The sequence below is a fragment of the Corvus kubaryi genome, unplaced genomic scaffold (genome assembly GCF_017639235.1).
Source record: "Corvus kubaryi isolate FWS band 111438036 unplaced genomic scaffold, C.kubaryi_AGA036_p1.0 134, whole genome shotgun sequence".
Taxonomy (NCBI): domain Eukaryota; kingdom Metazoa; phylum Chordata; class Aves; order Passeriformes; family Corvidae; genus Corvus; species Corvus kubaryi.
The window spans coordinates 7,223,264-7,241,388 of record NW_024580668.1 but is presented as its reverse complement, the minus strand read 5'-3'; the positions used below and the strand labels follow the sequence as shown (position 1 = coordinate 7,241,388).

At 61.1% G+C, this 18,125-nt stretch overlaps 2 protein-coding genes across 4 annotated transcripts; one reads left to right on the top strand and one right to left on the bottom strand.

The window, feature by feature from the left end:
• The first annotated feature begins 1,346 nt into the window (after nt 1-1,346).
• SNPH (syntaphilin) lies at nt 1,347-14,645 on the top strand. Of its 3 annotated transcripts, none has more exons than XM_042047822.1 (6): nt 1,347-1,394; nt 1,796-1,853; nt 8,490-8,566; nt 9,325-9,525; nt 11,048-11,197; nt 12,067-14,645. In XM_042047822.1, exons 3-6 carry the CDS (start codon nt 8,523-8,525, stop codon nt 13,202-13,204), a joined length of 1,533 nt encoding a protein of 510 aa, XP_041903756.1. In that variant the 5' UTR covers nt 1,347-1,394; nt 1,796-1,853; nt 8,490-8,522; the 3' UTR covers nt 13,205-14,645. The 3 variants fall into 3 exon arrangements, with proteins under 3 accessions (XP_041903756.1, XP_041903747.1, XP_041903740.1); XM_042047813.1 differs by lacking the exon at nt 1,347-1,394 and adding an exon at nt 1,551-1,666; XM_042047806.1 differs by lacking the exon at nt 1,347-1,394 and having other exon boundaries at nt 1,838-1,853; nt 8,490-8,877.
• On the bottom strand, nt 14,514-17,674 carry SDCBP2 (syndecan binding protein 2). The gene is made up of 9 exons (XM_042047937.1): nt 17,423-17,674; nt 16,731-16,796; nt 16,532-16,607; nt 16,193-16,296; nt 15,868-16,029; nt 15,493-15,668; nt 15,253-15,424; nt 15,037-15,128; nt 14,514-14,953 (listed from the first exon to the last, which is right to left on the bottom strand). Exons 2-9 carry the CDS (start codon nt 16,782-16,784, stop codon nt 14,899-14,901), a joined length of 891 nt encoding a protein of 296 aa, XP_041903871.1. The 5' UTR covers nt 16,785-16,796; nt 17,423-17,674; the 3' UTR covers nt 14,514-14,898.
• Between the last annotated feature and the right edge of the window lie 451 nt (nt 17,675-18,125).

Here is an 18,125-nt window from a genome sequence, read left to right as displayed (position 1 = left end):
GGCAGGCCTGGCACTTCCAAAGCCGGGTGCTGACCTGAGAAAAGGGTTTGGGTTTGGTGAAAACCTCTCCCTCTCTCCCTGCAGCAGGCCCAATCTCCCTGGAGCAGTGCTCCCACTCTTCAGGTCAGAGTATCCTGGGAGACCAAGCACTGCAGACTGCAGAGGGAAGCAGAAACCATTTTTGTTTCCCAAAAGCCATCAGGAATGACTCTGCATCTCACAGCAGAGCTGCTGCCTGTGCCACATGGTCAGAGCTGCTCCAGTGGCAGCAGATGTGATAACTCATTAATTTTCCTTTCAAGGAGAGAGGCTGTGCATTGGATTCACCGGGAAAGAGGGAAACAAAAGGCAGCTGGAGGCAGGCAGGAATAAATGGGAGGCAGGAGATATATATATATACACACTGAAAACAGTCTGTGTGCTAGGATAAATGAGGTACAAATCATGCAGGAAATAGTGCTGGAAGAAAGACTGGCATGTATTTACCAAACAGGTTTGTCAGAACTCTGGAATAAGCCTGGGGGCGTAACAAAGGGAGCTGGGAATGTCTGGGAAGCAGGATGGGCCTCGGGTCCAGACCCAAACCAGGAGCAGGTTCTGCTCGGACTGTGAATATTTCCCACATGAACATTTCCCTCTGTAAGTCTGTATGTGGATCCACACACGCTGGATGTTCAGTGGGTGTTTGTAACACGGGCACATGTGCATCTCTCACGCTCCTGGTCCCCACGGGGGTGTCCGCAGCCGACCTTGGGTGCTCCTGGCCGCGGGCACCAGAGCAGAGCTGGAGCCAGTGCCCTGCTACCCCCCGCAAAGGCTGCAGGACGTGGCGTGGTGGCTCCCGAGACGTTTCCTCAGCAAATAATTTGGGAAGGTTGATCTGGACAGTTACAGCAGGAAGCGTGTGGGAAGTGCCATGAGTAACCGGGCTGTGCTGGAGGACGTGCCGTGCCGTGCTGTGCCGTGCCAGCCTTCAGCCTCATCTCCCAAACCTCCCGGACCCCAGTCACAGCCCGGGACAGCTGCTCGGGGTGGCTGTTGCTGCTTCTCCACCCCAGCCCCGGCGATTAGGGCTGAGCCAGAGGGACTGAAATGGGGCACAGAATTCCGGTTATTTAATGATTTTACTTTATGAAAGTGCGTCACTAATTAGAGGCAGGGATCTCCTCAGAGCTGGACTGCTTAAGATGAAAATTAAGACGCTGGGGGGACTCCAAGGGCCGGGTGGCAGCAGCGCGGGGCCACCCCGGCTCCCCCCTCCCCTTCCTCCGCCTCCTGCTCCGGGGTTACGCGGGGCGAGGAGCCCAGGGCCACCGGTCGCAGGGCACACCCGGCCCCGCGGGGCTTCGCAGACGGGGAGGGACCCCAAAACCCGGCTGGCTTCTTTTTTTGAGGTGGTTGCGCCGCTCCGGCAGAGGGGAGTTGCCATAGAAACGGGGGGGAAACCCGGCGGGGGGGCCGGGGGGAGGCACCCGCGGCGCCGTCGCTTTAAAATCGCAGAGGAGGGAGCAAATTACGCAGCTGCGCGGCTCACCCCTCCCTCCCTCCCTTCTCCATCCATCCCTCCCTCCCTTCTCCATCCCTCCCTCCTCCATCCCTCCCTCATCCCTCCCTCATCCCTCCAGCGCTCCCGGCCGCCCCGCCGCACCCATGGAGGCCGGCGCAGGTGATGGAGACGGGGGAGGGCGCGAGGTGCGGGGTGGGGTGCGGGCCATCGCACCGGGCATCGCACCGGGTTCTGCACCGGGCCCCGCGCCGCCGCCGCTCACCGTCCGCTCTCTCCCTTCCCCGGCAGGTCGCTGAGCCCCCCGCCCCGGCGCTGCCGCCCCCGACATCGGCGGGGCCCTGCGCAGGTGAGCGGTGCGGGGCGCGGTGCGGGGGGCGCGGTGCGGGGCCCCGCGGCCGCCGTGACTCATCCCTTTCTGGCTGCAGATTCGGGGTGGAGGGAGGCGGGGGGCGCAGCCGGGTCCGCCAGCACCGCTCCGCATCGGGGGCGCGGGAGGGGGAGGGGTTCCCGGGGCACAGGGTGCTCGGGGCGGGTCACGCATCGGGCCCGCAGCGCACCCGCATTGCGTGTGCCAGACCCCCGCGGCACACACCAGACCCGTACTGCTGCACCAGAGCCCACGGCATGCGCTGGACCCCCCATAGCGCGCACTGGACCCATGTCTGACTTGTCAGACCCATATCTTATGTACCCTGAGCCACACTGCAAACCCACCTGGACCCCCACCACTGGGGGCTTCACAGCCCTGGACCCATATGACATGCACTAGACCCACACAGCAGCATCAGCCACGCATTGCACTCACCAGACCTGCACTGCACTCGCCGGAACCACATCTCATGCAGCTGACCCACTTCACATGCACCAGACCCTCCTGGCACACCCCAGACCCTCCTTGCACACCCCAGACTCACATTTCATGCATCAGACCCTCCTTGCATGCCCCAGTCCCACATCACATGCACCAGACCCGTATCTCATGCACCAGATCCTTGTCACATGCATCAGACCCTCCCTGCAAGCACCAGACCCTCACTGCACACCCCAGACCCACATCTCATGCGCCAGACCCTCCCTGCGTACACCAGTCCCATGTCACATGGATCACATGCACCAGACCGTCCCTGCACGCTCCAAACCCTCCCTGCACACCCCAAACCCGCATCTCATGCATCAGACTCCCCCTTCAAGCACCAGCCCCATATCAGTCATGCAGCATCCCAAAGTGTCTCTGGCACCATGGGGCATTGCAGGAGCCAGGGCTGCTCTGCAGTTGACATTTTATTATTCAATGGCTTCATGCTCCGTCTCCAAAGGGACACAGGAACACCCGAGTGGGGTGATGAGCTGGGTGCTCTGTTCTCTCCTCCCCCCAAGGTCAGCGCTGTGGCTGTCACACAGAACCCACTGCTGGGCGCCTGTTCTGCTTATAAAATCCCGGTGTTCCCACCCTCTCTGGGCAACGGGCACGTTGTGCTGTGACCTTGTGCCAGAAGATGCAAATCCTGGTGTCCAGGACTCCCAGGGTGGGGGTCAGAGGGGCAGTGCCCGGGCTCCCATCTCAGAAGTGCTGCAGTGGGCTGAGGCAGGAGATGTGGTGTGTGGTTAAAGTAGGCCATTCCAGCGATGTGGAGACCAGGGCTAATCCCCCGGCACCGCCGTCATTCCCAGCCCTCACTCAAGGTGGATGGTGGTTGGGGGAGACCTTCTTCCGCCGCGCCGAGGCACGGAGGGGAGGAGGAGCTCTTGCACTGGAAGCTGGGTTTGTCTTCCAGGTTTTTGCCTTTGTATCTCGAAGGAGTGGGCTCTTGCTTCTGCTTCACACACCTCAGCTCAGCTCCTGCCAGAGCACCTGTGCAGTGTGGGCTGTGCAGTGGGATGTTACCTCCATCCCATCCTGTCGACCTTCCTGGCCCAGGGTGAGACCATGGGGTCTGCCTCCTGGGTGTCCCACTCCTGCTCTCATGCTGCTACAGTACTTGACATGGAGCTCTTTCCCATTTCCCTTTAGATCCAGAGTCCCCAGCGAGAGCCCAGCCTTTGCCCTTTGGTCAAGCACCTTATTTTTAGCTAATGAGGGCTGGGAATTGCCACCTCCCCATTTGGAGTTGCAGCCAGGTCAGCCAGAAAAGTGATGAGCTGCATAACCCGAGCTTTCCAAATGGTGTCTGTTTTCCTGTAATCTCTGGGTGTCAACTCAGCATTTTATAACAAACAGGAGAATAAAAGGAGATGCTCCTGCCTTTTGGAATGGGACACAACCACTCTTAGCAACATTGATTTTTCTGGTGGTGTTGCATAAACACCCCGTGGGGTTTGTCTCTGCTTGTGCCGTGAGCACTTGGCTCTGCCCTGAGCTGGATTTAACGGTGGCCTTGGCAGTGCTGGGTTAGCAGTTGGATTTGAAGGTATTAAAGGTATTTTCCTACCTAAATGGTTCTGTGATTCCATGATCTCCCTCTGCCTAGGACCCAGGTGAAGCTTTGGGATGAACCCATCTACACTGGAGCAGAGGCTTCCAGCCTCTGGAGATATTGCCACATCCTTGGAATCTTCTAAGCAAAAGCAAAGCAATCCCATCATCCCAAAAATCCCCCATGGCAGGAGGAGGAGTGCAGATACAGTCATGAATGTTTGCCCTCAGCTGCCCAGGTGGTGGCCCCAGTGCTGACCCCCTTCTGCGCCAGGACTTCTGCCAGCTGTGGCTGCTGGATCCTGCTCCTTCCCAGCTGTGTCCCAGTCCCTTTTCCAGTGCAAGCAGCCTTGGCATTTTCACTGTCCAGGGACACAGGGCTCTGGTTGTTGGCCACATGCAGCACTTGGCTTATTTCTAGTGTGAAGAAAAGCAGAGCTGGTGTCAGAAAGGCAGGGCAGGTCCTGGGGAGCCCTTGTTGGCCCCTGGAAAAACAAAGCTGTGGTTTCCCTCTCCATGTTCCCTCTGCTTTTAATCTTGTTCTTCGTGGAGGGCTGGAGATCTCCCAGGGGACCATGGGGACACCACAATTCCTCTCCCAGGTCTCTGCAGTGGTGAAGCTGCTCTCAGACGCTTGGGCTCAGTGCCACCATTGCAAAAGATTCCTCACACAGGACGTGCCAAGGGAAACACAGGAATCCAGCAGCAGGCAGGATGATGGGAGCCTCGACAAAGGAAGCAGTGAGCGAGAAATCCGGGGAAATGTGGCGGCTGCTGGCACAGCAGTGTTGTGCTGAGGGTTGACACTGGCAGTGAGCTGCGGGCTCTCACACCTTCTCTCATGTTCCCCGTGGGGATGGGGTGAGCTGGCAGCAGCTGGATCCCTCTGTATCCAACAGGAGCTGAGCTTTGGAAGCTGATGGGAGCAAACTCTTGAGCCTGCAGCCATGAAACCCTCAGAGGAACAAGCTGAGGAACCATCACTGAGCCAGTGATGAGGGTCTCTCCGGGGGTCCTATGTCCCTGTTTCCCATGTGAGAAGCATCTAGGAAGGGCGATACCTGCCCAGCCTGGTTTGTCCATCACTGGCACAGCCAGGGGATCCAGCAAGGAGTGGGGAAGTGGCAGGATTTGAGCCGAAGAAGTATCTCTGTGGGGCAGTGATCCAGCTGAGCCTGGGGAAATGTTCTTCTGGGGCACCAGGCTGAGCCCCCACTCTTGTCACTGCTCTGTCACTGCTCTGCCATCCATTGCTGTTGTGGTGTGATCAGTAGGCCAGCAGTGCTCCAGGTCCCCTCTATGGCTGACAGGAGCTGGGGACAGGAGATGAGCCCCATGGTGTCACCCACCCCGGCACTGTGGCACTGTGGGGGACTTGTGCTGATTCTGCATCCCAGCCCTCTGGGGGGGATCTGCTTTTTCATGCTGTAGCTCCAGCTGTTTCCTTATCAAGGCCCATTGCTTTTATTTATCAGGAATTCCCCAGGCTAATTCCACTGCATGAAACAAGCCCTGGTTTTTGCTGTTGTTTGTAAGAGTGCTGCCTTTCTGTTCCACGTGTGCCAGGACACTCACAGGGAGTTTTGCTGTTGACAGCACCAGGAACACGTTGGTCCATGCAATGGACAGCATCCACCCTGCTCAGCCCTCCAGCTGCATTTTGGGGGATTTGCAGCGTGCTGGACCATGTGCAGGTGGTTTGCAGGAGAGCCTTTGGGTTTGGTGTAAGTTGGAGTGTCAGACCCTGGCCCATGTGGGCATTCCTGGGCAGTAAGGGCAGACACAGAGGTGCTGTGCTGAGCAGGGTCCTACTGGTCCCCCAGTATGGAGACAAGCCAGTGCCCCCAAATCACCTTCATCTTGGTCCGTGAATTGCACTGACCACCCCTGCTGTGGAGACAGCCTGAGAGAGCTGGTAGAGAAGAGAGGGCTCCGGTGAGACCTTAAGAGCCTCTTCCAGTGCCTAAAGGAGCTCCAAGAGGGCTGGAGAGAGACTTTGGACAAGGGCATGGAGTGGCAGAACAAGGGGGAACAGTTCCACACTGACAGAGGGCAGGGTTAGACAGGATATTTGGAAAAAATTCTTCTCTGTGAGGGTGGTGGGGCCCTGGCACAGGGTGCCCAGAGAAGCTGTGGCTGTCCCATCCCTGGAAGTGTTCAAGGCCAGGTTGGATGGGCCTTGGAGCCACCTGAGACAGTGGAAGGTGTCCCTGCCCATGGCAGGAGGTTGGAACAAGACGAGCTTCAAGGTCCCTTCCAACCCAAACCATTCTGTCATTCTAACCCCCTGCTATGGGCAGGGATGCCACCCACTAGACCAGGGTTAATCTTGGATTTCCCTTGGCTTTCCTGGTGAGGCTCCATTGGTGCTGCAATCGCTCATCCTGGTCCATGTGATGGGGGTAATTCTGAGTGCAGATCCATGATTTCCTCCACCTTTAGTAGCCACATACCACACGGGAAGGTGTATGTTCAGCTTTGGTGCTGGATCTGCCCACCCTGCCTGCCTGGGCAGCCCATGGACACAGTGAGGCTTCTGGGGAGACTGAAGTGGCCCACTGATCCTCTGGGAATAATGAGAATTTATTACCACTGATTAAAATCTGAACACCCTGGGTGCTGTGGGAGGCATCGAGCCTCAGCGTGGGCACCAGGCGAGTCTGCAGCAGTGGGAGGAGGAGGATGAGGGAAATGAGGTCCCCAGACATGAGGCCAAAACCAGGTGTCCCCACAGAGCCCTTCCAGGCTGCGGGTGCTGGCGGCAGGTGCCTGGGGTGTGGTGCGGGGGGCTCTCAGGAGCCCCATGTGCTGGACACACACGTGCCACCTGCAGTGCTGGCACTTGCTGGTGTTAGTGAGGCACAGAGGGACCCCTGCACAGAGCAGGGTGGCATGAGGATGACCTTGCCATGGGTGGGGAAGATCCAGGTACAGCTGAGCTACCACTGGGCTGATGCTGGGTCCCACTCGGCTGCCACTCGGTGCCTACCACCCCTACAGGGCTGATGCTGGGCATCCCTGGAATGATACCAGATACCACTGGACTGCAGGGGAGAGGGTGAGGAATCAACCCTCTCAAATCTCTCTAAATCCCTGCTCAAGAGCTGTTGGAGTCCAGGCTGTGCCGCAGCCCCACATGGTGCTGCTGGAGGGTGACGGAGAATCCTGGAGGATGCTCCCGCCAGCGTGAGGCCACGCACAGCTCTTGGTGAATGCTGATTCACACTGCTGCAGTAGCAGAGCTCGCTGCCTACTTGGGAGCAGTGATCCAGCAGGACAGAACACTGCCTTCCCCTGCCCAGGTCATCTCCGGGCAAATCCATCCCAGGTGGGAGCAGCAGGATCCCCAAATCCTTCTTGCACTGTCCCACGGTACTGGCACCCCCCTGGCATGGGGCACTGTGCCTGCTGGGTCTTGGGGCTTCACAGCACCAGCACTCTGGGATCTTCAGTGATCTAGTTTGGGGATCAGAGAGCAGGGAATCCTAACACAGAGGAGGCCTGGGCTGGCCAGGGTGGGCGTTGAGGTATCCTGGAAAAGAAATAACCTGGGGTGGCAAATGCAAAAGGCTGCACTGGGGTGAGCTGGTTGTGCCCCCCTTCCCATTCTGCCTCCCCTGTTGTCCCACTCCTCTCACTCCCCTGGAGCAGGGCCAGCAGCACAGAGTGTTTCCTGTCACCCATCGATTATCTGTTGGCAGGTCCCATCTCCTGCATTGCTCTGCCAAAATCTGAGATAAATGCTGGCATTGTGAATGGGCCTGGGGGTGGGGGGCTCCCCATGCTGCCCCTGGCCCGTCAGTCTCTGGCAGCCTGGGAGCACAGTGGGGATCACAGCGGTGCCATGGGATGCTCGGCAGGATGCGGGTGCTGAGCAGATGCTTCCCTCATTCCCTCACATCCTGCATGTGCCCGAGGTGCTGCAAGCCTCTGGATCTGGCCTATTTATTTACAGCAAAGAGGGCTCTGTGTTTCCCAAGGGATTAGTTGCTGCTGCCTCATCATGCAGGGATCTGTTCTTCCTCACCTGATTTCACTGCTGAATGGGGGATTTGCACTTAATTAAGGAAAAGCAGGCACCCAGCCCACTGCAGGGAGAGCTGCCTGCCCAGGGAGCTCCATGGCTGGGTCAGAGCCCTTGTACCAGCTCTGCCCCCAGGAATGCCACCACTGCAGGTACTCTGTGTCCCTGTGGCATTACCCTGCTTGCTGGCAGGGATGGGCATCTGGGAGCAGGGGGAAGCTTGTCCCATGGTGGGCTCCACACCATGGGCAGGCACCTGCTCTGCTTCTGTTCTGCTTTTTAGATTAAGAACACCCTTGCCCTGTGCCCACAGCAGCCCAGTGGGACCACAGGCATGCAGCATTCCCGCATTTCTGGGCTATCTGTGGGAGACAAGTGGGAAGCACAGCCCAGATGTGCAGGGATGCTGTCCTCATCTGCCCCTGTGCTGGTGGCCCTGGGGACCATACTGATGCCCTGGTGCCAGGGCTCACCCCAGAGAGTCCCCATCTCACCAGGGCCATTTTCCTGCCTTCACCTCCTCTCTCTGTTGCCTTCGCCCACAGTTCCCTGTGCCCAGGACCCGTGGCACCGTGGCCATGTCCGTGCCGGGGAGCAGACGCGCATCCACAGGATCACGAAGGTGAATATGCTTCAACCTCTGGCCTCGGGACTGGACACCAGCGCCTGCAGCCGGGATGGGACGATCCCCACGATCCCCACACCTCCACCACCGGCTGCCACTTCGCAGCACGAACCCCCAGCCCAGCTTTCGGGGGTTTGCATGGCACTGCCCGCTGCACAGCACTTCCCTGTCCGTGCATGCAGCTCCCCGAGTGCTGCACGCCCCGTCCCTCTGTCCGTCTGTGCCACAGGCAGGACCGACCCCTCCGTCCGCCCAGGCGAAGGCAGGCAGTGGTGGAGAGCACTGGGTTGGGGCAGTGAAACTGGGAGGTATGTTAGCCCTTGGAAAATCTCTCCTTGAGCTGAGTGATAAAGAGAGAAAAAGAGGGAAAACGCGTTCATTCCCCTCCCAATATGTCCATGACCTGGACTGCCGTTATGGAGGTCGGGCTCAGCATGGGCAGGGAGCGGAGGCAAAGCTGCCCACGTGTAGGTGATGCGCTGGCAGATGTGGCTCGAGCTATGCCGGGACTGTGCTCCCAGGGGACTCTCAAGGGGCTCCCAAGGGGCTTCCAAGGGGATCCCAGGGGCTCCCAAGGTCCTCAGGGTGCAAGGATGCTGTGCCAGCATCCATGGGCTGCCACGCCAGGGAGGGGGGAGCGGGTGGACATCCCCCCCAGCCCTGCCTTTGTGCCCGTCGCCATGTCCGTGCCATTTTGATCCCTGCTGTTTGTTTTGTCCTTTTGTCTTGTGTGTTCTCGGTGTGGTGGTTGGCAGTCGCGGGGTTTATGGACGGAGTGGCTTTGCCTCCTTCTTTAAGTCTTCAGCGCCCTCAGCCACTCGGCCTGAGACACAGCCTCTTCTCCCTGCCTCCAGGCGCCCCTCGCCCCCCGGGAGGGACACCTACGGCACCTCCTCGCTGAGCAGCAGCAGCAATTCTGGCTCCTGCAAGGGCAGCGACAGCAGCCCCACCCCAAGGTAACCCATCACCCGTGGCCCCAGGGCGGCTGCCGGGTGCCCCCGGGCAGGGGGAGCAGCCCCCCGTGCTGCCGGTGCCGGTGCCCGGCGGGAACAGGAGCGCAAGGGCCGCTGGAGCGAGGCTGTGCGCTGGGTGGCTGGGGGAGCCGGAGCTGGCAGAGCTGCTGGTGTGTCTCCAGAGACCCTCACTACCCTCCTCCTCCGAACCTCTCCGCCGCTGTTGTTGTGTCGTCTCCCTTCCTGTCCCCCCGCCTGCTGCCCAGGGATCCCCCGTCCTCTTCCCTCCGTCCTGCTGTGGCTGTGGCTTGCACGCTGCACGCTCCCTCATGCCACTCCCGCATTCCGAGGAGCACCCGGATCCTTCCAGACCAAAGGCACGAGGGCAAGAGCTTCGCTTCCATCCCCTCGTGTTGCCCAGCAAAGGTTTGGCAAGAGCTGGTGGCCCCCTGGCTTCTCAGCAGGGAGCTCCGGGTGTGTTCGGGGCACAAATAGCCGGCAACGAGCTGTGGGATGAGCACCGAGCTGTGGGATGGGCACCAGCCCCAGCCCCGCAGGCACAGCAGGCCGTGGTGCACTGCTCATCTCCTGCCTGCCCCTGCCAGCTCCCAGAGGTGGAATCATTCTGGGAGGATGTGAGGGGCCCGAGGGTGGCATAGTGAGCAGATCCCATGTGTGCTGCGGCCAGGGGCAGGGGCCATCCTGCTGCCATGGGGCTTTCTAAGGCATGGATGCTTCTAACATGATGCTTCTGGACGTGGCTAAAGGCTGCTGGGCTGATGGACACCATGCAGGGGGCTTTGGGATGCCTCCCTTCCATACACGGGGAGCTTGGTCCCCCCGCTGCCATGCCAGAGCCACTCATGCAGCTCCCAGCTCTCCATGTGCCTCCCAGCCTGGCCTTGTAGCCCTGTCCCTGGCCAGCCCCTGCTCTCTGCACTGTCCCAGGCTTTGGGCCAGAGATGTCACTTCATCTGCCCCAGTGCCAGTGGTGGCACAAGGAGGGTCCAGAAGTGCTGCTGGCCCAGTGTGGAGCAGATGCTGGATTCCCTGGCTTGCTCCCCGCAGGCAGGACAGCCACCATCTCGAGACCTGCTCCATCCCAAACCCTTCCATTCCCCATCTTGTGCCTCCATCTCTGGCGGGGCTGATCCCACCCTGGGGTCTCGTTCCACATCAGTTGTTTCCAGGAAGATCCCTCCGGGCACACAGCGACCTTGGTGCCCCCAATTCTGATCATGCCCCAGCAAAGTGCCCAGCACCACAGAGGGCTCAGCACCTGACAGCAGCACCGGTGTGTCCAGGGGCTGCACCCACCCTCCTACCAGGGCACAGCACTGAGGACACCCACCCTGTCTGTCCTGCCAGAGGCACAACACAAAAGACACCCACCCTGCCCCTCCTGCTCTCAGGGCTCCTTTGGGATGTATTATGGGGCTGCACCCTGAGAGCAGGCCTTAGGATCCCTGGGTCAAGCCTGTGCTGACCCTGGCACTGGCAGTGGGTGACATCTGTGTCCCTGCAGGCGCTCGTCCAAGTACAACCTCTGCAGCGATAACCATGGGATAAAGCCGCCGACTCCGGAGCAGTACCTGACTCCCCTGCAGCAGAAGGAGGTCTGCATCCGGCACCTGAAGGCTCGCCTGAAGGACACACAGGAGCGGCTGCAGGACAGGTGAGCATGGGAGCAGCAGGCACAGACCCCATGGCATGGGAGCTGCTGGACAGGGTGCCAGCACCAGCCATTGCCACCTGCTGTGGCAGCTCCTGAATGGAACTGGTCCTTCTGGGTGTCTCAGTTCCCAGCATGGCACCTTGTCCTCGTGCTTGTGCCCAGGCACTGAGGACACAGCTGTACCACGGCATTGCCAGCACGTGGGATCTGGCACTGCTGCCTGTCCAATCTGGGAGCTGCAGATCTGGGGACTAGAGAGCCCCACGTCCCACCTGCAGTGGCTGTGCTCTGCCCTCATCCTGGTTAAGTCCCTGCCATGCTTTTGCTGAATTTCAGCGTCAGAGGGTGGCTAATCCCCATCTGCTCCTCTCAGGCTTAGGCACGGCCCCGCTGCCGTGCCAGCTGTCACGTGCCCACCCGGGGCACCTGCCCACCCCCACGCAGCCCTCGGGAGCCCTGGGCACTGCAGCCCCTCTGGGGAAAGACTGAGCGTCACTTCTAGGGATCCCTGAGCTCCCATTGCTCCCAACAGTGCTCCCAGGCGGCCCTGAGCATTAGTCCTGAGGGTCCTCAAGCATCCATCCTTGGGGTCCCCGAGTGTCACTCCTGAGGGTCCCTAAGCATCACTCCTGGAGGTCCCCAAACATTGTTCCTGAGGGTCCCTGAGCATCACTCAGAGGCTCCCTCAGCATCACTCCAAGGCTCCCTGAGCATCACTCCTGGGGATCCCTAAGCCACTGGATCCATCCCTTATTCCCAGTTGGGAGTTTTACTGGGTGATCTGATTGCAAGCCAGTGCTGGGCACACGAGGACAGGGCTGTCCCTGCAGCCCCCTCAACGCCGCGGTGGTGCCCTCCCGTCTCTGCAGGGATGCTGAGATCGAGGACCTGAAGACGCAGCTGTCACGGATGCAGGAGGACTGGATCGAGGAGGAGTGCCACCGCGTGGAGGCCCAGCTGGCGCTGAAAGAGGCTCGCAAGGAGATCAAGCAGCTGAAGCAGGTCATCGACACAGTGAAGAACAACCTGCTGGAGAAGGACAAAGGCCTCCAGAAGTATTTTGTGGACATCAACATCCAGAACAAGAAGCTGGAGACGCTGCTGCACAGCATGGAGGTGGCACAGAATGGGGCGCTGAAGGACGAGGGCGCCGGCGAGTCGGCCGGGGGGTCCCCAGCCCGATCCCTCACCCGCAGCTCCACCTACACCAAGCTGAGCGACCAGGGAGCCGGGGACCGCAACGTGGGGGGCTCGCAGACCATCTCGCTGGACGAGGGGGCCGACAGCAGCTTCGTGGGGATGGAGGAGGCTCCGGGCCACACGGACCCGCTGGAGGTGGGGGGTGAGCCCGGCACCCGCCTGCCCCCCAGCAACACCTACGAGAAGGTGCTGGGACTGCGGAGCAGCGCGGAGGCAGGGGTGCAGGCCAGCTGCATGCAGGAGCGGGCCATCCAGACGGACTTCGTGCCCTGCCAGCCCGACCTGGACACCATCCTGGAGAAGGTGATGAAGTCCCAGGCTTGCAGCTTGGGCAGCCCTACCTCCGCCTGGGTCTCTGAAATGGAAGACACAATGCCCGTCCCCGAGCTCGCCAACCCCACCGGGACCACGGACCTGATGGTGGCCGAGCCCGACGCCGCGACGGCGGCTGCCGGTGCCGAGGGGGGTGTCCCCTGCAACCCGGCGGTGCGGCAGCCCCCCAGCGCCAGCCCCTCGGTGGCCATCGCCTGCGTGGCGGAGGAGGAGCTGACGGAGGTGACCGGCTGCGAGACCAGCCCTTCCAAGAGCTACTGGAGCCGCCACTTCATCGTGGATCTGCTGGCGGTGGTGGTGCCGGCGGTGCCCACGGTGGCCTGGCTGTGCCGCTCGCAGCGGCGGCAGGGCCAGCCCATCTACAACATCAGCTCGCTGCTGCGGGGCTGCTGCACCGTCGCCCTGCACTCCATCCGCAGGATGGGCTGTCGCCCCGTCGCCAGCCCCGGCCCCGGCGGCACCGCCCAGCCCTGACCCCTCCGACGCCCTCCACCCGCCCCCACGGACCCGACTGCTGATTGTAAAGCCCCGGCGTGGCACCGGCGGGTGGGAAGGGGCCATGGGGCCTGTGAGTGCATCGAGGTGTGCTGCCCCGCCCTGCTCCTTTGTCCTGGAGGAGGGAAAGAACCGTTGTTGGAAGAGGTGTCTGCACCCAGCGTCAGCCCCCGCCGATGGACACCCGTGCCTGTGCCACTGGCTGCGGGGGCTGTGGGGCTGCACCCGCCGGAGGGGGCTCTCTCTCCATCGCGCTTGCTTTTTATTTGTCGCCGGTTTATCCCCGGGGCCAGCCCTGCCACGGGCGGGTGATGACAAGGAGCCGCTGGCAGCGTGGGGCGCTGGGGATGCAGCGGTTCCTTGCTCCAGGTGCAGTGTCTGTCTGTGGGCAGGGGGATGGGGGGTTCCTGTCCAGACACAGGGATCAGCTCCAGAGCGGTTCGGTCCAGCCCGCCATTCCCTAGGAGACGCCTCCCCACATTGGGATGGAACTGGGCTGCAGCTTGCTCACGGAGCCCCCCGAGGAAGCCGTGGGCTCTCCCTCCCCTTGCTTTGCACTATATTCACTTTTTTTTGGGTACAGACTGAAGCCCGGCTGTTGGGACTCTGGCTGCAGGGGGCTCCTGCAGTTTTGTCAGCCGTGCTGCCGGTGATCGCACCATGTGCTGGAGCTCGGATGCCTTTGCTGGGGTGCGGGCAGTGCCGTGCAGGCAGAGCCAAGCCCTTTGCCGCCCCGGCCCACCCAAACCCCTGCTTTGCCGGTGGCCGCCGGAAAAATGCCTTTTTTTCTGTTGTTGAAACACAAAGACAGCAAGGATTGATCAGCGGGGCTGTTGGGGCGCGGGACTTGGGGCTCCCTCGGGCACACCGTGCTCCCACCCCACGAATGTCTGTGGTTTCTTCGTGACTTGAACTAACAGTGTTTCCCCCCAACCCCAACCCAAGCCCACTCCCCCACCCATGGGTGCCACCAGCCAGGTGCCCTGGCAGCCGGTGATGCTCCACACGCCGGTGTCCAGTGGTCCCCCAGAGGGGCATGGGCCAGGTCCTCTGTGCTCCACGCTTCCCTGCACCCCCCCGTGCTGGGGGGGCAGTGGGGACAGCAGCTCTGCCACCAGCACAGCACCAGGTGCCAGGGGAAAGATGTGGGGAGCAGCAGTGTCCAGGCAGCTGGGGCAGATGTAAGCGGAGCTGGGATATTCGCCTCTCGTGCAATGTATTTGTGGATCTGTGTACACGTCTGTTAGACCATCCAAAGCTTTGCCAAGAAATAAATGTAACGACTATATTTGAAAGACAAATCTATATAATATATTTTTTAAATACAGAACTGAAAAAGCTGTAACCCCCCTCTTCTTGTTTCCCCTGTCCTGTACTCGCTCTCTGTGGTGGATGTAATAAATGTCGCTGGGTCTGTGTCTGCTTTGGCTGGAGCCAGCCCTTGGCATCCGCCCTGAGGGGGGTGGCCCAAGCAGGGACACGGGGACAATGGGACCCTGGTACAGGAGATCTGCCCCATCCCTGCTGAGGAGAGGAAGAACCACCCAGCAGCCACCAGCCTCTGAAGGGATAAGGGGGTTTGTGCTAAAATAGCTCCTTTTGAGGTGCTGTGGGGTCCCCTCGGCAGGTCCTCCTGGCTTCCAGCATCAGCTCCCAGGACAGCTGCGATGGTATCACAGGTCAGGGATGGAGTGGTCCATGGATGACTTCACCAGCCCTGATGAGAGCCTGAGCACAGGGAAGGGAGGTCAGTGGGGGGAACTGGGGGGCCCTGTGGGTAGTGGGGGGTCCCTACAGCCCCTCATTCTCACCGTTTGACCATGTGCTCGTAGATCACGGTGGGGATGATGGTCAGTGTCACCACATTCCCAGCCCCTGCCAGCACCTCCATGAGCTGCTTATCCTGCGGGAGAGAGCGGGGGGTCTGTGGGGTGCCTGGCTTTGCTCAGTATCCCCCTCCCTCCTGCATTCTCTGACCACATCCTGGACTCCCCAGGATGTCCTGCACCACCGGGGCACAGCCCTACCTTCATGCCGATGACATTCTGGCCATTCACCTCGCAGATGCAGTGGTGGGTGAGGAGCCCGTTGCGGGCAGCTGAGCTGTCCTTGGCCAGTGACACAATCTTCCCCTTCTTCACCACGATGCCGATGTGGCCGGTGCTGTCCTTGTGCACGGTCACGGTGCGCTGGAAAGGCCTGCGGGGAGACCACCATCAGTGCTGCCACCGGCACTGCCATCCCCACCGGTGCCACCACTTGCTCACCTGTCCCGAACCACCATGACGATCTTTTCGGGGTTCGCCTTCTTCAGCGCCCGCTGTGCCTTGTCACTGCTCCAGCCCGCACAGTTCCTGCCGTTGATCTGCAGCACCTGGTCCCCGAAGCGCAGCCCCACCAGCGCTGCCGGCGAGTTGGCCTTCACCAGCTGCACAAAGATGCCCTGGGGACACAGTGGAGTGGTGGCACAGGGACCAGTGGCCATGCCATGTGCCATGCCATCTGCACCCTGCTGTGCTGTGGCACGCTGTGACATTTAATGCCACACATCGCTGTGCCACGAGACAGTGCCATGTCACACTGTGCTCTACTGTCATGCTTATGCCATGTCACACTGCCCCATGCCGTGCCCAGCCCCTCACCTGGTCGACATTCTTCAGCTGCAGCCCCGTCTTGCCCCGCTCATCCTTGCACAGGTGGATCTCCCGCACACCCGGCTTGATCTCTGCCCGCCGCAGCCCTGCGCTGTTCCCGCTCAGGGGGGCGACCAGCTGGCCTGGTTGGGGCCCAGCGGGGGTCAGTGCCTGTGGGGGAGCTGGGGGTCAGTGGGGACAGGGGGACACAAGGCCCTGTGCACCTCAACCCTTGGGAGAATATCCCTTTCCGAGGATGAGGAACCAGAGGGACCCCCATCATGGCATGGAGAGCCCACGTGGGGCAGGGAGAGCTGCCAGCCCAGACACCTACTGTGCTGTCCTCCGTGTGCAGGTTCTTCTGGATCTCCTCACTGGACAGTGCCAGCCCCATGTAGTTCTCCAGCTCAGCCAGGTTGGGGTACAGCACAGGTGGCTCTGAGGGACACACCGAGGGTGGTCTCAGCTCCTGGGGTCCCCAACCCACAGCTATTGCCCCCTCCCTCCCAGGAGCCCCCTGGGACCACGGGATAGCAAAGAGAGACCCCAAAATCCCATCCTCAACCCATGCATTGAGTTGGGGGCGGGTCTCAGCTGAGACCCCCCCACACTGAACAGCACTGCCCACCCAGACAGCCCCTGCACAGAGTGAGCTGATCATGCCCCACCTTACCAGTGCCTGAGGTGAGCTTCGGCTTCTCTGTCACCACTGTGGTGGCAGGGGTCCTCACCCCAGCCGCTGCCTGTGCCTGCCAAGAGACAGGGTCTGCTCAACGCTACGCCCCCCACCCTGGGGGCCCTCTGAGGTGAGACCCCACAGGGACCCATTGGGGTCTGCTCACTCCCTGTAACGCTGCTGTGCTGGCACTGACCTGCAGGACCTGGTGGCCCTTCATGTCCTCCAGAGAGGGGTAGAGTGTTGCCATCGCTGCTGCTGTCTGGGGAGGACAGGGATGGGGTTGTTCAGGGACTGGGGTGCCTCTCTCCAAGCATCCCTCCCAGCCCCTGTGCCGGAGATGGGCTGTCACAGTGTGACTCAAGACTATGTCACCAGGGCCACCACCACTTCCTGGTGGCTGGGTGCTGGGCACTGACACCTGGGCATTGCTTGGCTAGTGGCAGGTCCTGCTCCCCACGTTCACCTGCCCCACAGGGCCATCCCAACATCACCCACGTAGGGGAGCAGGATATCCCATGGGAATGGCCCCTTTGCCCCCTCATCAGACCCCTCTGCTCCCCACGTCCAGCTGGCCAGTGGGGCCATTCCAGCATTACCCAGAAACAGCAGTGAGATGTCCCATGGGAACAGCCCTCGTACACACCATCAGCCCCCTCTGCGCCTCATGTTGTGCCCAAGGTTGTGCCCCCCAAACCTACTCTGTGGTATCTCATGCCCCAAAAAGCATAATCCAAAACTCATGGTGTAGGGGCCAAATCCGGACCCAGCTCTGAGCCCTGCAGGAACCAGGCAGGATCCCACCCACAGCCCAGAGACAGCAGCAGCACCCGACAGACAAGACCAATTCCCCCCCCCCAAGTCCAACCCTGGGACCCCTGGACTTACCAGCCAACAGCTCCCAGGTCCTTGTGACACCCTCTGCCTGGCCCCTGGATTTTATAGCCAGACCCAGCCCAGGGAGGGGCCAGACAGCCTCAGCTGATTGCACTCCCGACAGGTAGGGCACAGGTGAGGAAGAGGAAGGTGAAGGCAACAATGCACAGAGCTCTGTCACTGCAGGGATGGAACAGGGATTGGGATAGGGATGGCTTTCTGTAGGTTCGGGCATCCTGAGGGAGCAGGGATGCCCCCCATGGTGGCCCCCTCTCTCACTGCATCACTTCTCCTGCCAGCCCCAGCATGTGGCTTGGCCCCCCAACTGGGCCCCACCCCCTCATTATCGTTCCTGGGCTCCACAGGCCCTGCTGGGGGAGCAAAGGGGGTTCCCCACCGTGAGCCCCTGCGTGGGCGGTGGCTCCCACTGACACCTCTCTGCCCGGGCGCGTGGGGCTGACGCAGCCGTGACTGGGATGCCATGTCCCGCACCCTTCCAGCCGTCACCTGGGACATGTGCCAGGTGTGGGAGTCCCATGCTGCAGGTGGAGAAACTGAGCCAGCACAGAGCTCAGCATGGGGTGGCTGTGGCGTCCCGCTGCCATGGGCCATCACCATGTCACCTGGGGATCCAGCCCTCCAGCACGCACTGGTGACATTCTGCTGTTGGCAGTGGGGATGCCTGGGCCACTGTGGCCTCATGAGCCGGGCAGGG

Bases quoted from the DNA above. Each gene is read 5' to 3' on its own strand.
- SDCBP2 (XM_042047937.1), bottom strand. From the start codon at position 16,784: ATGGCAACACTCTACCCCTCTCTGGAGGACATGAAGGGCCACCAGGTC. The intron at 16,297-16,531 runs GTAAGGTGGGGC...TGTGTCCCTCAG, and splicing joins GAAGCTCACCTCAGGCACTG to AGCCACCTGTGCTGTACCCC. The intron at 15,669-15,867 runs GTGAGGGGCTGG...CTGTGTCCCCAG, and splicing joins AGCTGAAGAATGTCGACCAG to GGCATCTTTGTGCAGCTGGT.
- SNPH (XM_042047806.1), top strand. From the start codon at position 8,573: ATGCTTCAACCTCTGGCCTCGGGACTGGACACCAGCGCCTGCAGCCGG. The intron at 9,526-11,047 runs GTAACCCATCAC...GTGTCCCTGCAG, and splicing joins GACAGCAGCCCCACCCCAAG to GCGCTCGTCCAAGTACAACC. The intron at 11,198-12,066 runs GTGAGCATGGGA...CCGTCTCTGCAG, and splicing joins CAGGAGCGGCTGCAGGACAG to GGATGCTGAGATCGAGGACC.